Source organism: Colius striatus, chromosome W, assembly GCF_028858725.1.
Source record: "Colius striatus isolate bColStr4 chromosome W, bColStr4.1.hap1, whole genome shotgun sequence".
NCBI lineage: Eukaryota > Metazoa > Chordata > Aves > Coliiformes > Coliidae > Colius > Colius striatus.
The window spans coordinates 22799632-22816106 of record NC_084789.1 but is presented as its reverse complement, the minus strand read 5'-3'; the positions used below and the strand labels follow the sequence as shown (position 1 = coordinate 22816106).

Sequence of the window (16475 nt, the reverse complement as noted above, 5' to 3'; positions counted from 1 at the left end):
CTGTTACTGAAAGACTATGGGAGTATTGTTGATTAGTGTATTTGGTCTCCAGAGGGACCTTATTTCCTATGACATTACCTGCTTTGCAGCTACATTTGGCATTATCTGGATGACCATCAGTATTTCCTGTTCAGTAACCTTCCCAAATCAGTGGAGAATCTCTTTTTATCTCACAAGTCTTACATATTCCTTCTATACAAAAAGAGTTTGGACAAAGTTCTTTGTCCTGGTTTAGGCCCATCAGGGAACAAAAGACCATGATTAGCCTCAAGTACCAAAGAGACTGAGAATTGCCAAAGGGCAGGGAGAGCTTAATTGCACTTAAGGTTCAGGACAAAACAGACCAGGATACTGGGCTTGGGGAAGAAAACAGAAAATAATGTTATGCAACATCAACTAAAACATAACCTTAAAACACCAAAACATAACCAAAATAAAACAATACAGAGTAGTACAACAATGAAGAGTCCGACCAGCCTTTTTAATAACACCTTCTTGCCACACCTCCCCTCTTCCCGGGCTCAGAGCCCTGATCCTGGTGTTTTTACCTCCTCCTCCCCTGAACGGCTCGGGTGGGCAGGGAGTGGGGGTTTCAATCAGTCTGTTCCCAATAGCTTCTGCCATTTGTCCCTCCTCAGGACAGGTGGGCTCCGCACCCGTCCTCCCTGAAAGTCCGTAGGGTACCACACACACGGCAGCCCTGCACGGGCTGCTCCGACGTGCATTTATCCCAAAGGCTGCAGCTCCTCTCTGCCTCTCGTGTGGGTCTGCTCTGTGGCGCGCAGGCTCTCCAGCACGGCCTGTGCTGTGGCCGTCTCCTCACACAGTCCCTCGCCCGTCTGGGCTCACTCATACAGAGCTGCTGGTAACTCTCGGTCCTGCCATGGGTCTCCATAGGTTGCAGGGGTACAGCCTGCATTCTCGCTACGGCTTGCAGAGGGGTCTCTGGTCTATTGCTTCTCCTTCCTTCCTCCTTCTCTGGCTGTAGGATCCGCGTGGTCACCTCCATCTTGTATCACTCTTACACCTCCTCCCAGCACTTCAAATTCCCATCCCTAAATAGTGATCGCAGAGGCACCAGATTGACCCAGCCGGGCCAGAGGTGGCTATGAACTCAGGAGACAGGGGAGAGTCCACAAACTCTTTACTGGGTCTTCACTGCAACCTGCTCCCCCTGTTACCAAGCAAAAGCTGCTCCTTGCTAAATCAGAACATTCTTTTACTAATACTATGGAAGATCAACTATAGAAAGTCAGTTATTTTTTCCTGAATTACTGCACAACCCTAGGTTTAGACTCAAAATCTGCCTATATATTTCTCTGTTCTAAAAGAATATTCTAAAATTCAGTTCATTCCCAAAGATAATTGATAGCAAATATAATTTGTAGAACAGACCTTCTCAACCTTGGAATCTTGACTGGTTCTGCAAGCAGATCATACCTATCTGTCTCTGTATTCTTTCCATAAAAACATTTCTTCTGTTCTCAGCATGTCTTATAAGAGCCTTATTCTCAGACATATTCAAGATATTCAAGCCTTCTACCATAGGAAATATTCCAGACTTACTTCAACAGTAATAGACAGAACTCTCTTTGTATAATGGGTGATGTTTTGTCTGAAGTCTGAACATCCAACAAAATGTGGTACATGTTCAATGTGTGATATGTGTTCAAAGCTGTTAACATCTGTGGTAGAATGAAACTGTTACAGAATGATTCATCTTTTTCAATTTGTTTTCACCTCATGTTGTGGTTTTGCCCAGCCAGCAATGAAGCACCATGACAGTCTCTTGCTCGGTGCCCCCCATTCACCCCCATCCTCATTAGGATGACAGAGGGCCCAGCAAAATGGGAGGAAAAAGATAAGCAAGGTTGTTGTGGATTGAGACAAGGGCAGGGAGGGCTCGCTGTCAATTACGGTTCTGGGCAAAACAGACTCCAATACTCCACTTAGAGAGGAAAGTAGGAAAGTTTATTCTACTACCTACAAGAAATAGAACAGAATAAAAGCAAAAAGGGAGTAGGATGATGAGAAAATTACAACCAGCACTTTAAGATCTCCCTCCCCCATCGCTCCTTTCTTTCTGGACTCAGCTCACTGCTCCCGTTATCTCTACCTCCTACCTCCTCAATGGCTCAGGGAGGTAGGGAATGGGGGATGTGGTCAGTCTCTCACAGATGGGCTCTGCCACTTCTCTCTTCTCAGATGAGGACTACTTGCATTCTTACCCTGTTGCAATATGGGGTCCCTCCCACGGGACACAGTCCTTAATGAAATTCTCTGGTGTGGGTTCTTCCCAGCAGCTATGGCTTCTGCCAATACAGGATCCCTCACATGGGACAGAGTCCTTAATGAATCTCTCTGGCATGGATTCTTCTCCATGGTTGCAGCTTTTGCAGATACAGGGTCCCTCCCATGGGACACGGCCTCTTCTGGGCATAATTTTAATGAGCTTCTTTGGTGTGGATTCTTCCCCACAGCTACAGCTTCTGTGAATATGGGGTCCCTCACATTGGACATAGCCTCCTCTGGCCATAGTCACTGCCCCTGGCACGGGGTCTTTAACGAAATGCAAACAAATCTCAGTTTCACCAGTTCTCTCCGCTGGATGCAGGGGAGTCTCTGCCTGCAGGATGCAGGGGAGTCTCTGCTCCAGCACATCTCCTCCTCTCTTTCCTCACTGACCTTGGAGTCCGTATGGTCGCTTCTCTCTCTCTTCCCACTCCTTGCACCACCACCAGCCAGAAAAGAAGAAGGGACAGAAGAAAAAAGAACAGAAAGAACCCTCCTCTTCCAGCTTCTTCTTAAAAAGTGATCGTGGAGGCGTCTAATTGGCACAGCCCCAGAAGTGGGCCTGGCTCAGAGCTGGGGAGAGTTTTGAGCAGCTTCTTACCTGAGCCATCTTTAGAGATCCTTCCCCATTACTGGAAACAGCTGTCATGTCAAACCATGAATCCTCAGTACATAAGCATTGTAGCTTTTAAGCCTCTTTGTTAATAGAGGCTTAGCCATCATTAGGTGTCTCAGAAATTTCCTTCAGGAGGAAGATACTTTCAAATAACTATTTGTACTGCTGCCTAGGAGAGGGAAAACTTTAGTTCTGTTTTTTTCATTGACTGGATTCCAAGTATGTTTAGTAGAATGCACTGAAATCCTTCTGATCTCCTAAAGTCTACCCAAAGATAAAAAGAACCACCTTATCTGTTGTGATATTTTTCAGCATGAGAAATACCAAATGAAGTACGAAACAGAACAATCTTGTCAAATTAAAAGTTTAGGACAAGGGCAAATCAAATCTGTGTCCTCTATTTGAAGTATACCTGTGAAAGGTGGTAAATGTTCCATTGTTGGAACTTCAGAAGTATTCAATTAAGAGATAATTCAAGAGTAAGATGTCAGTAAGATCTCTGAAAAGTTTTGAGCTACCTCTAATATTTGTAGAAATAAAAATGTAGCCTCTATTTCCAGTGAGTGGTAGTCATTGCCTTAAAAGAAGTTACCTAACAGTTTCTGTTATACATTACACTGAGACAATCTTGTAAATTATTTTCTAAAGAGAGAGTAATTAGGAAAAGTGTGTGTTTGTGTTTGGAGGGAGCATCACAAGAATAGGAATCCCTGGTAGAAAGGAAGTGAGATCTTCAAAGGGTGTAGCTGGGTCTTCAGTACTAGTGATTGAGTGTGGTGGCTAATTTCAGGAGGGGAAATGGAGTACTGAAAAGATCTTGAGAATTGGGATGAGTCAAAACAAGGCTTCCCAACATTATGGATCTTGTTGACAGAAAGAAAGGGTAAGATAAAAACACGTTTTATACCCTGCTCTACATACAGAGGTTACAGAATGTACTAGGAAGAGAAAATAAGTATAGTAGTCTGTGCAAAGAAATCATTAGTAGAGGCACACCTTTCATTTGAATTGGAGCTTTGATAGAGGTAGCCATTCTTTTTTTCATCTACAGGTCAGTTCATTGCTTAACGATTCTTAGTATTTCTTAAAATATCTGATAGAAATTTAAGGTTCAGAATAAAGCTGCATTTTTGTTTGATGGCATATCTTGAATGAAGCACATGGGGACTTGTATTCCAATTAGTTTTTGAGTGTTGTTAGAAGTATTGACCTACGATAACCTAAACCAGAATGACTAATAATCTCAGTCACTGCTTTCTGAAGATCACTGTTCCCCAGTGGAATAATGAGATCAGATAAATGTTTGCTTTCTTTAACAAGAGGAGGCTGGCTCTATCAGTCCAGCCAAATAGACTTTCCGTTTTTTGGGTTTTTTTTTTTATTTTTACCATACCAGTATTATTTTTAAGACAAAAATTACAGCTCAAAAATATAATTGGGACAGGTTGAAAAGCTTATTTGTTTTTCAAAGCTTTTTCTGGGCTAACAGTTATGGGGAGCTGGTTTAATTTGAGGAACAAAAAATTTAATGTGATTAACTGGAGAGTTAGACTCAGAGCCTGAAATGGGTGCATGTAAAAGTAAAAATTCATACATTAAAAAAAAGAAAAGAAAAAAAAAAGAAAAAAAGAGTGGAGATAAGGCAAGGAATGACAGAAAAGTGCTCAAAAAAAAGTTGAAAATAAGCTATGAGAATCAAAGTTAAAGAGGTTGTTTATGTTTTGATTTTTTAATATATGTATATTTTTAATTACTTTAAAATTTGTTGCTGAAGAGTCTGTCCAGCAGGTCGAGGGAGGTTCTCCTCCCCCTCTGCTCTGCCCTGGTGAGGCCTCATCTGGAGTATTGTGTCCAGTTCTGGACTCCCCAGCTCAAGAGGGACAGAGAACTTCTGGGGAGAGTCCAGTGCAGGGCAACCAAGATGATCAGGGGACTGGAATATCTTCCTTATGAGGAAAGGCTGCAGGAACTGGGGCTGTTTAGTCTAGAGAAGAGGAGACTGCAGGGAGATCTCATTAATATTTACAAATATCTAAATGGTGGGTGTCAGGAGATTGGGGCATCCCTTTTTTCTGTTGTGTCTGGTGACAGGACAAGGGGCAATGGAAAGAAACTAGAACACAAAAAGTTCCATTTAAACATAAGGAAAAAAATTTTTCACTATGAGGGTGACGAAGCACTGGACCAGGCTGCCCAGGGAGGTTGTGGAGTCTCCTTCTCTGGAGCTTTTCAAAACCTGCCTGGACGCATTCCTGTGTGACCTGATCTAGGTGGACCTGCTTCTGCAGGGGATTTGGACTAGATGATCTCTAAAGGTCCCTTCCAACCCCTATCATTCTATGATTCTATGATTCCATGAAATAGCTAAAGCCTATACACTGATCATTAAGTCCTTTTTGATGTTTCCTTTTTTGTTATCAACTTGTTTTCATTGACTGTTTTCTAGTAATTGGTATTCTAAACCTGCAGGTCCTATATTTATTCTTTTTTGATGGGTTTTTTTTTGTTTCATCTTCTCTGAAATGATCACTTTTTTACCTGCAGTGGACGGCTAAAATTCGTTGGAAATACACTGCAACTATATGGATTAGATCTTGATCTAGGAATGGTGTGCTTCCTACCAATCTTACTTAGACCTTTTGTGAACACAGATATATGTAAAAATACATATTAAAATTATGTAGATTATATTTAGTGTGTTTTAATATAAACATGGAACAACATAACTGTTCAGTTTTTCTGAATTATTATTCTAGGATCAAGACAACCTTTAATCCAACAGTCTCAGCCTCCACCTTATTCATCACCTAGAGATGTTCCCCCAGACATATTGTTAGATTCTCCAGAAAGAAAGCAAAAGAAACAAAAGAAAATGAAGTTAGGCAAGGATGAAAAAGACCAGACTGAAAAAGCTGCAATGTATGATATCATTAGTTCTCCTTCCAAGGACTCCACTAAGCTTACATTAAGACTCTCTCGTGTAAGATCTTCGGATATGGACCAGCAGGATGATATGCTTTCTAGTTTCGAAAACAGCAGTGTGTCAGAGGGTGATATTCCTTTTAATGTGCAGTACCCAGGACAGACTTCTAAAACATCCGTTACTCCACAGGATGTTAACCGCCCACTAAATGCTGCTCAGTGTTTGCCGCAGCACGAACAGACAGCTTTTCTTCTGGCACAAGTGCCTGTTTTACAACAGAACACTTCAGTTGCTGCAAAACAACCTCAAACTCCTGTGGTCCAGACACTGCAACAGGTTTCACAACAAGGAACTATAACGTCATATGATGAAGTAGAATTGGATGCATTGGCTGAAATTGAGCGGATAGAACGTGAATCAGCTATTGAAAGGGAGCGATTTTCAAAAGAAGTGCAAGATAAAGGTAAAAGAATTTTGTGTGTGTGTACACTATATATTATATAAATATATATATATAAACCCCATATATATATATATATACACCTTCCTTTCATTGTCACATAGTTCAATTCTGTTTACTTAGTGTAGATGGTTCTATGACATTCATCTCCATTCCTCTCCAACAATGAACTGTAATCTCTCATATATGCATATTTTTAATATCTGGTATTCTTTATTTGGGATCTTAAATGATGGAAAGTGAAGTTCTTATGTTTCAAAATTCTTTTTAAGCTACTCTGACTTTGAACCATAAGACTGAATGAAGTACAGTTGATGTTGTTTATAGTTTCTTAAAATCCCAGCAGTACCATAATTAAAAATTTGGAATAAGTTTTGGTAGTTAAATTATTAATTAACTACCCATGTTGTCTAATTTAAGAAAATACAGGAAAACTCTTTTATGCCATGTCTATACATATCCCAATTTGAACTAATGTGAAGGAGATATTAGACTAAAAGTGCATCTATTATTTTAAGGCAGTATGATGATTAGGTAATATTGCCTCCAATGTTTGTTCAACTGGATATTCATTATTATGTAGACATTACAAGTTTTAGAGAACTTCCATATATCTATATGGTCTCTAGCACATGAGTCTCTGAAATGTTTGCTTTTCGCTTCAGAAGCTGTACTGGTTGTCTTGATTTCATTGAATCTATCCTCTTTGATATTTTTTTCTTTTTTTTATCTTTCTCCTTCTCTATTTCCATTCTCTTTCTCTTTTCCCCCCTATTTTCTCCTTTTTCCACCTCTCTTCCCCCTTTTTTTTTCTTTTTTTCTGTTGTTGATTGGTTTGAAGGTCTTAGGCTTCAGAAATATCAAAAGTGGATGCAAAACCCACATGTAAATCTTGAAGATAAAATGTGGTTTATGAAGTAGATAGGTTAACATAAATATTTTTGGAAGCTTTCTCTGCACTGTGTTTAAGAAAAAAAAAATAGTATAATGCTAATTTATTAGATGCTCCCAAGAAAAATCTTGCAGAGTGGAAAACAGTGCAGATTCTGATTTTGGAAGTTCATAGGTGAAAACGGTTGATTTTGGACATATTTGCATGGAGGAAACTGAATTTACATATGATTTGGATCCACCAGCAGATGCTGGGGGGGAAGAGAGAGTTTGTTGTGTTGTGAATATACGGAGAAAATGGGTGCTCACCTCAAAAGAGATCTCCACTGAGATTTAATGAAATTATGGAATTTATTACTTTGCTTACATCTCTTCTAATAATTTTAAATTTATTTGTGGAGGGATTGTGGTTTGTCTCCTAATGCTTAAAAAGCTACTTTTTATATCCTCACATTTTGAGTAGATTTTCCAGCACATTTTAGCTGAGAAGCATCTAAAAAATGCAGTGTACTTTTGATGGTGCACAGCAACCTTCAAACACTTACAGCAAGATTAAAATACTTTCTCTTTTGTTCTATCTTTCAGTACATATTGAACATTCCTTCCAACCCTTAAAATTCTGTGATTACTTGTAAAGTTTGTTTAACATAATTACATAGCCATGGGCAGACTCCAATTTGTTTCTTTTGGGTAAAGGAGTGATTTTTATAGAACGTGATCTTTCCCTTTCACTACTGCTCAATAACAAACTTCCCAAATAAGGATTCCGATCTTATGCTTCCCTTCCACCTGCATCCTCTGCCAGGTCTCAGTTCTTCCTGAGTTCCTGCAATTGCTATGAATCAGGTGCAAGAGCTGCTGCCTTATATTGGGACAAATGATTACCATTTATTTACTGATGGTAAGTTGCCCCTATGCTAGATAGTAGCTCTTTTCACTTTGGCTGCTGAGGTTTCAGCCTTGAATGAATAGCATTGAGTAGAAGGATTTTTAGCAGTCTTGGGACAGATTTCCTGAAAAGCTCTTACCTTGTAGAAATATGATTCTTATTTTTTGGTAACACTTTTGCCATTGCTTGTAAGTTTGTACTATGTCTACAAGTTGATACACTCCGGGATCGTTCTAGTTATAGCAATTTGTTTTGGTGTGATTGGAGGGGGAAACTTCCTCTATTATTCCTATGGGAATAAATTTCTTAGAAATACATCCAGTAACTCCTAAATATGTCATTAATTTTTCTGAAGTTGCTTACTGTATTTATGCAAAAGCCTGGCATTTGTCCATTTTAAATACATATACTGTAACTTCAGATCACATTATGTCAAGAAAATAGTGTGATTGTAGCATGTACTCAGTGCTATAGTGCTAGCTGATGCTGTCCCTCTACAGGGATTACTCTAGATGCTAGCACATGCTAAAATCTGTATGAAAGCATCTTTGCTGTTTTTGTAAATGAGGTATAGGAATACATGTTACAGTCACACTACAGTTTCTGTGTAGGCACACGTTGTCTTCCATAAATTACTTTGAGTAGAATTGTACTTGCAAGATTTGATAGAAAATTAATGGTCTCTTCTGTCCTTTTTTTAACACGCGAAATCTTTATAGTACTATGTTTCATCAGAGGTTTTCAGATGATTCGTTTTTAACAGTAAGGCTTTGGAGTGTGGTGGAACTGTTGATTCCAGAGTAGAGGCAGAGATGTTGTTTTTGGAGATTCTTGCTAAAAATTATACAGCTACTATACTTGCCTAAGGCAATGCTAAGGTCTTTTTAATCCTGAGTTCTTTTTATAATGTTTGGTACATGTGGGAATTGGAGATTAGAGTCCTTTGGAAATTATGATACTTTCTTTAATAAATTCCTAATTCTAACAAAGTTGTTAAAATATTTAGCTTCCAACAAACAAAGGAGGCAGTCTCCATTCCAGAGATGGAACTAATACATGGTTTTGCAGAAGAGCTGCCTTTCATAGAATCATGGAATCATTTTGGTTGGAAAAGACCTTTAAGATTATCAAGTCCAACCACTAACCTAACACTGCCAAGCCCATGTCCCTGAGCACCTCAGCTACACGACTTAAATATCTCTGGGGATGGGGACTCCACCACCTCCCTGGGCAGCCTGTGCCAGTGACTTAACAACCCTCTCAGGGAAAAAGTTCTTCCTAATCTCCAAACTAAACCTTCCCTGGTACAACTTGAGCCCATTCCTCTTGTCCTGTCATTCATTACTGGGGAGAAGAGACTAACCCCCATCTCACTATAGCCTCCTTTCAGGTAGTTGTAGACAGTGATCATGTCTCCTCTCAGCCTTCTCTTCTCCAGGCTAAATAACCTTAGCTCCCTCAGCTGCTCCTCATAAGACTTGTTCTCCAGACCTGACTGTCATGTTTCTATTTTATGAAAAAGGGATTTTTGGTGCAAAAATCACTAATGCAAAACCTGGCAGGTTTGACCGAATTTCTATCAGATATGCATAAATAAAGATTTTATAATATAGACCTTTTGCTTTTCAGAACTCTGTTTTTATAATTACATTCTTTTGGTCTATTCAAATCTTGGATTAAGTGGATTTTATGGTCTTTTCACCATGACAGAAAGGTGCAAAATTTGTAAAAGTTGGTTTTGTCCTTGTCCTCTGTATGGAAGGAAAAGAGTCCACCTCCTCTTCTTGCTTCTTCCATCAAGAAAGTCTCTCAGTATTGATTAATTTTTGTCGTGGTTTGGCCCTACTAGCAAAGAAGCATCACGACAGTCTCTCACTCAGTGCCCCCATTTACCCCCACCCTTGTTGGCATGGTTGGTTGGTGTGGGTTCTTTGCTATGGGTTCCTCCCCACAGCTACAGCTTCTGTGAATATGGCGTTCCCCCCACGGGGGACAGCCTCCTCCGGCCATAGTCACTGCCCCTGGCATGGGATCTTTAATGAAATGCAAACAAATCTCTGCTTCACCAGTCCTCTCTGCAGGATGCAGGGGAGTCTCTGCTCCAGCACACCTCTTCCTCTCTTTCCTCACTGACCTTGGAGTCTGCATGGTTGCTTCTCTCTCTCTTCCCACTCCTTGCACCACCACCAGCTGGAAAAAAAAAAGGGACAGAAGAAAGAAGAAACAGGAAGAACCCTCCTCTTCCAGCTTCTTCTTAAAAAGTGATCGTGGAGGCGTCTAATTAGCTCATCCCCAGAAATGGGTCTGGCTCAGAGCTGGGAAGAGTTTTGAGCAAATTCTTACCGGAGCCATCTTTACAGCACCTTCCCCCTTACCAGAAATGGCTGTCATGTCAAACCATGACAACCCTCATCTGATACAAGTTGTGAATCAATACTAGATCATACATACCTTCTCTATTTAAAAGGATATGTAATATCACAGATAGATCCAGATATTGTTTATCTAGACTCAGATTCTTTGAGTTGAAAAAAAGTTATTTGGAAGAGTTAATAAAGAAAGGGATTATCTTTTCCCACAACAATTGACAAGCGAACCATTCTCTGCTTAGATACATCAGGATGTCTTTCTAAAGATATTAAAAATAATAAGCTTCATGCACACTTTCTTCTAATCACTGTCAGTAGTCACATTTTCTGTACTACTTGGTGCTCTTGAATGCTTTCCAAACAAGCAGAGATCCATATTCTGAATGAATTTTGTTCACTTAACTGGAGCTATGCTTAGTTCTTGTTCTGAAGTTGACTACTCCAAGAAAGTACAGGAAATCCTGGGGAGTTTTAGAAGATTGTCCCAGGAATTGTTGTTCTTCTCAGAAATCTTTTTTTCCTCAGGAAAGGGGAGGTATTGAGGGAGAAATTTAATTTTTGTAATCTCAGTTCTTTGCATTAACTCATACTTTGCCACTCTTCAGATACAAGCAGGTTATTTTTGTTTATAGTCTGATAGTTCAAAGATAGTCAATCACTTTCAGTCTAAACTTTTCCAAGAAAATTAGAATCACAGAATGGTAGGGGTTGGAAGGGACCTTCAGAGATCTAGTCCAACCCCCAAACATTACATTAAGATCTTTTTGTTCATCAGGATTTAGACCTGCTACTGAATTCATTTTCAGGTTCAAAGTTTCTACCTCAAGATCTTTCATGCTTTTCTAAAAACCTCAAATACCATAATAAAAAATATTTAAGATATTAATATTAAAAGGAGCTCTGAGTCTTCTAGAAAGGGGAAAAATGAAGATAACCTTGAAAATTACTTGAAAAATCAGAAAGCACCCCATCTTTTTACAGAGACTCTTTTTCAAATTGCTTTAGTTTTTTATTTTATTCAGGTTCGCAAAATTTTAATTTGAGCTCTTCCATACATAGTATTGTGTGTTTACTGTTAGATTTTAGGCTACTTCAAAGACAATTTTATTTAACGCAACTGTCTTAACAGATTAAGGAGCTCTACTTTTACTTGTAAAAGGCACTGTTCTCTGGTGTTTGTGAGAAGAGTCATGAAATTGTTAATCACTAACCACTTCATTAGGAGGCTATATTTAAAAAAAAAACAACAAAACTTAAAAGCATTAGAAGCATTTTTTAAATGAGACAAACTTAATATTTCCCTTATATATTTTACCTCTGAGGATCCATTTTACATGCTTTGGAATCTTACTGTAGTTTTTTTGAATTAAGAAGTGAAGCTCTAATAACTTCCAATAATTGGATCAGTTAGGGGGCATTTGGATGCCTGCTGTGGGCCCTTCCTTTTTTAGTTCATTCCAAGCCCATAGCAGCAGACATCCCAAGAGTGTGAATCTGCCGGAGCAAAACTCAAAACTACAACTATAGGTAAGTAAACTTTTCTCTTACCTTTTAAGTTCTTATCCAGCTCCTTTCCCTTTCTCCCCGTTACCTATCTCCCCCTAAAAGTTCCCCAAAGAGGCGACTAACAGAAGAACACTATTAAAAATTAATAGTTTGTTTACATCTAACTTTATGTAGGCAATGAATTAAATGACAGAATGTGTAATTATAACCAATATATTACCATTCATTTCCAAAAGTATAGGGGTTTTATTTACTTAATAATGGAGATATGAGTGCCATCATTTCTATAGTAATCTTGCAGAAGGTTACAGTCACTACAGAAGATGAAATGAGACATTGTAAAATATAAATGATTGTGTGATTGTGTCTCTATGTAGTAGGACAATGTGTGAATCAAATATCATGTATTTTGTGTATACAAGCTTTCATTAGGTCTGTATTTTGTAGTGTTATATAATGGATGAAACTGGCACCTCATGTAGCTTTCCCAAGAAAAAGCAGATTTTCAACGTCCAGTTCCTATACATGAGAGACTTCTTTTGTTCTGTGTTCAGACATGTTTTAAGAAAAGTAAGGGGAAGAAGTTCCGTCTAGAGAAATTGCCATGAAGTGTTGCAATGTTTCCATCTATCTAGGAAAAAATACTTTCTTTTATATTTTTTTAAAGAACATAACACTGATTGAGTGAAAAACACTTTTTTTTTTTAAGTAGAGGTATATTTTTAATGGTGTTTATTTTGGTGCTCTGGTGTAAAATTAAAGCAAATTCCCAAATTTATCCCAGTTTGTGCTTTACGTGGGGTTGCACAGAAACCTGCTCTTGTAAGCAGGTATAGAAAATAACTAAACCCCAGAAGTTCACTAAGAAATGTATTTTATTTTTATCTGTAGCGTAAACTAAGATTAGAAAATTATATTTAATTTGCATGTAGTATATGCCCTTCATTGTACCTGTTAAATGGGTGGGAAGATTTATAATATTACTTACCCAGTAATGAATTTATTTTGCTCTAGGACAGTCACTTCTTTATAATGGATTTAAATATTGATTAAAAAAAACCCAGCATATATAATTAATAAATCTTATTAACAGTTTAAGTCCAGCATTTCTGTAGTTCATAGTCATATTTCTATAGTTCATAGTTAATTGAAGATACTTTTTAATGTAAGGTATGATGTCAGAATCAACATCTGGAAGAGAGATGGAAAGTGTACACCAATCAATTTCCAAGTAATTTGCTTATTTCTAAAGTTTATTGTTCCTACAAATTAAAATGAAACACAGACGTTAATCTGTGATACATAAAACAAGTAGTTTTCATTGTCTACTGTTAGTGTGTTGAATTTTTCTTGTGAAATTAGGTGCTGTATTTTGTATTTCAAAAATAATTGCACTTAAGGTTCTGTTCAGATATTTTAACAATCAAGTTTACAAAACTATAATTATTCACAAAGCAATCACATGGGTAAAACCCAGAATTTGTGTCAGAAAAATCTCTCATAAATAAATTGAAATCATATTGTTTGTAAAAGCAATATTAAATTCATTCGATTAAATTACAGCTTCCAGTCTCTAAACAAGTGGAGATGCTTGATTATAATTTGCTGTAGTTCAGTTCTTGTTATTTTCTAGTGTATTTTTTTTCTGTATTACTATAGTTGAAAGGGAATAATGAGTTTCCAAACATCTTTATGTAGAAAAATTAATAAGATAATATTTCATTCTCCAGTTATGCTGATTATGTAACTATCCTATTTAAGAAAATAAGCAGAACTTTAACAAAATGAAGATTCTGAATTCTGCTATACTCTTAAGATATGTCAGAGACTCCTTAAGTTTTTGGAGTTTTTAAGTTTTTGGTTTGTTTTGTTTGAGTTTGGACATCCCTTCTGATAGGCTTTCTTTTTTGCATAGTGACCAGAAGTTTGATAAAGTCTCTTGACAGAATGCTAAAAATTAGCAGCTGTTTCTGTTCAGATTCTGAGAAACCCCTTTCCTCCAAATTGCAGCAGCTGGAAGCCCTCTAGTCTCTACTTTGAAGCCTTTGGAATTATGTTCTGTTCTATAAAGCTTTCTGTACCAGGAACATGACTATACTTCCTTAGTTTCTTCTGTAACAGAGCAAGCAATGAGACTAAATTTTTTGTCTTATGTTTACTGAATCTCTTCTTCAAGGGAAGGAGCTAGTGCTGTGGGAATCGCTCCTACTGATAGGAAGAGGTCTCTTTAGCTGTTTAATTCTTTGTTTATTGGAATATGGTTTTGTGGGGGAGACAAACCCACATGGCAAATAATGCTGAATGTTCATGAAAGGGTAAAAAGATAAGAATGGATATTTGCCCTCACTCCATTGATAGGTTTTCTATCAGTATCATTAAAGTAATTTTAATTCTTTCTTGTATCCAAATTATATTGATTGATTTATATTCCTGTGGTCTACACAACACAGTTGGAGGGGAGAGGGTGCTTGGACAGTTTTGAAGATATCTGTGAAAAATAACTAGGAAAAGAAAATACGTAGTCTTGACTGTTAGCTTAAATAAGATAAGTTTGAAATTGACCTCTAGATGATTTGTCTTTGATATTCAAACATGGAAGGTTTGACAATAAGTAATAACTGCTCAAGACTGGTATATTTGGTATAAATTCATTCATTACTGATTTAAATAATGCAAATAAGTGGTATTTCAAATGAGTAGAGGCACATCCCAATAATTGTTGAAGAGTGTTAGAGCTTTAAATACTAAACTCTTAATGATTATGCTTTAAAAAAAGCTTGTATTGGAGTCATCAAAATGATTCATCTAGAATTCAGCATTAGAGGATCAATCTTCTTGGTGGTTCTGAAGAGGAGTGCATTCACATTTAAGCATCTTGGATATGAAGTCTCCAACTGAATCCCTTACAAGGTGTAAATAGGGAAGTGGTAAATTATCTCTTTTGTCTTAAAGATCATTCAAAATCATTCAGAAATCTCTGGTTTTTGAAGTCAACAAAACAATGTTAATAGAACGGAGTGTTACCAATTTTGCTGAAACAAAGCTCAGCAACTATGTATCTGATTCTTATTTAGACTTGTTACCTTTTCACGGGTATTTACAAACGGCCCACTTGAATAGGACAAACAATCTTATTATACTCATTTGTTGAAAGAGTTTAATCTGTGACTTAAGACAATCATGGAGTTTGCAAGAAAGCAGTAACATCGAAGATTTCAGCACTAGTGGTGTTCTGGCTTTGAAAAGACTTCAAATTAAATGGAAGAATGGAGATACATCTTTAATACAGCTCCTCTCATCCAGCTGGTGTCTCGAATACTTGCTTGGCTTCTGAGTATATCTGTTATGAAGATTGATATTCTGCAAATCACGATTGACTTGCAGCTTCAGCAGAAATGTATTTGAAGGTATCTCTGTTTATGCCAGAGCAATGTTTTTTACACAAATATTTTGCAGTAATTAATTACTAAATCTGAAAGTATTCATTGTTTTGACATCCAGATATTTCCAAACTTGAAAGCCACAACCTGTCTCCAGGAATCCTGTTCATAGAGTCATAGACTCACAGAATGATAGGGGTTGGAAGAGACCTTTAGAGATCATCTAGTCCACCCTCCCTGCTAAAGCAGGTCCACCTAGATCAGGTCAAACAGGAACGTTTCCAGGCGGGTTTTGAAAAGCTCCAGAGAAGGAGACCCCACATTGTCCCTGGGCAGCCTGTGCTGTTTTTCCTTAAGTTTCAGTAGAACTTTTCATGTTCCAGCTTTTGTCCATTACCCCTAGTCTTATCACTGAACACTACAGAAAAAAAGTGTCACCCCATCCTTTTGACAGATACCTTTTAAATACTTGTAAGTATTAATGAGGTCCCCCCTCAGTCTCCTCTTCTTCAGGCTGAACAGTCTCAGATCCTGCAGCCTTTCCTCATGAGAAAGATGCCCCAGTCCCCTGATCATCTTGGTGGCCCTGCACTTGAACTCTCTCTAGAATTTCCCTGTCTCTACTCATCTGGGGAGCCCAGAACTGGACACAGTACTCTAGATGAGGCCGCACCAGGGCAGAGTAGAGGGGGAGCAGAACCTCCCTCGACCTGCTGGCCATACTCTTCTTGATGCATCCCAGGATGCCATTGGCCTTCTTGGCCATGAGGGCACATTGTTGGCTCATGTTTAGTTTATTATCAACCAGGACTCCCAGGCCTCTCTCCACAGAACTACTCTCCAGCAGGTCAACCCCCAGCCTGTACTGGTGCAGGGGGTTGATCCTCCCCACATGCACTTGTCCTTGCTGAACTCTCAAGCCAATTGAGATCTTGCTTCGTAACAGGACAAGTGAGAGAACTGCTTGGAAATCCAGCTAAACTTTTTTTCCCATTTCAAACTTGTGGTTCCTATAACATTTAGTTTCTTGCACCACAGTCATCCATTTAATTTGACAAAACATCTCCTCTGTTTTTTAGAATAAGGTAGCTTATGATCTTTGAGTACTAAGGTACTGCCTTTTGGCCAGCATATTTCAATATACATAGA

At 38.2% G+C, this 16475-nt stretch overlaps 1 protein-coding gene across 6 annotated transcripts in view; it reads left to right on the top strand.

The window, feature by feature from the left end:
• Nucleotides 1–16475, top strand: part of LOC133628460 (nipped-B-like protein) — a 165575-nt gene that overhangs the window by 74096 nt on the left and 75004 nt on the right. For 3 of the 6 annotated variants that reach the window (XM_062016629.1, XM_062016630.1, XM_062016631.1), the window contains one exon: nucleotides 5665–6294. The exons of 2 other annotated variants lie outside the window; for them this stretch is intronic. In XM_062016629.1, the coding sequence (XP_061872613.1) occupies nucleotides 5665–6294 (630 nt within the window). The remainder of the gene's footprint in view (nucleotides 1–5664; nucleotides 6295–16475) is intronic. One more of the 6 variants, XM_062016633.1, reaches the window with a different exon arrangement.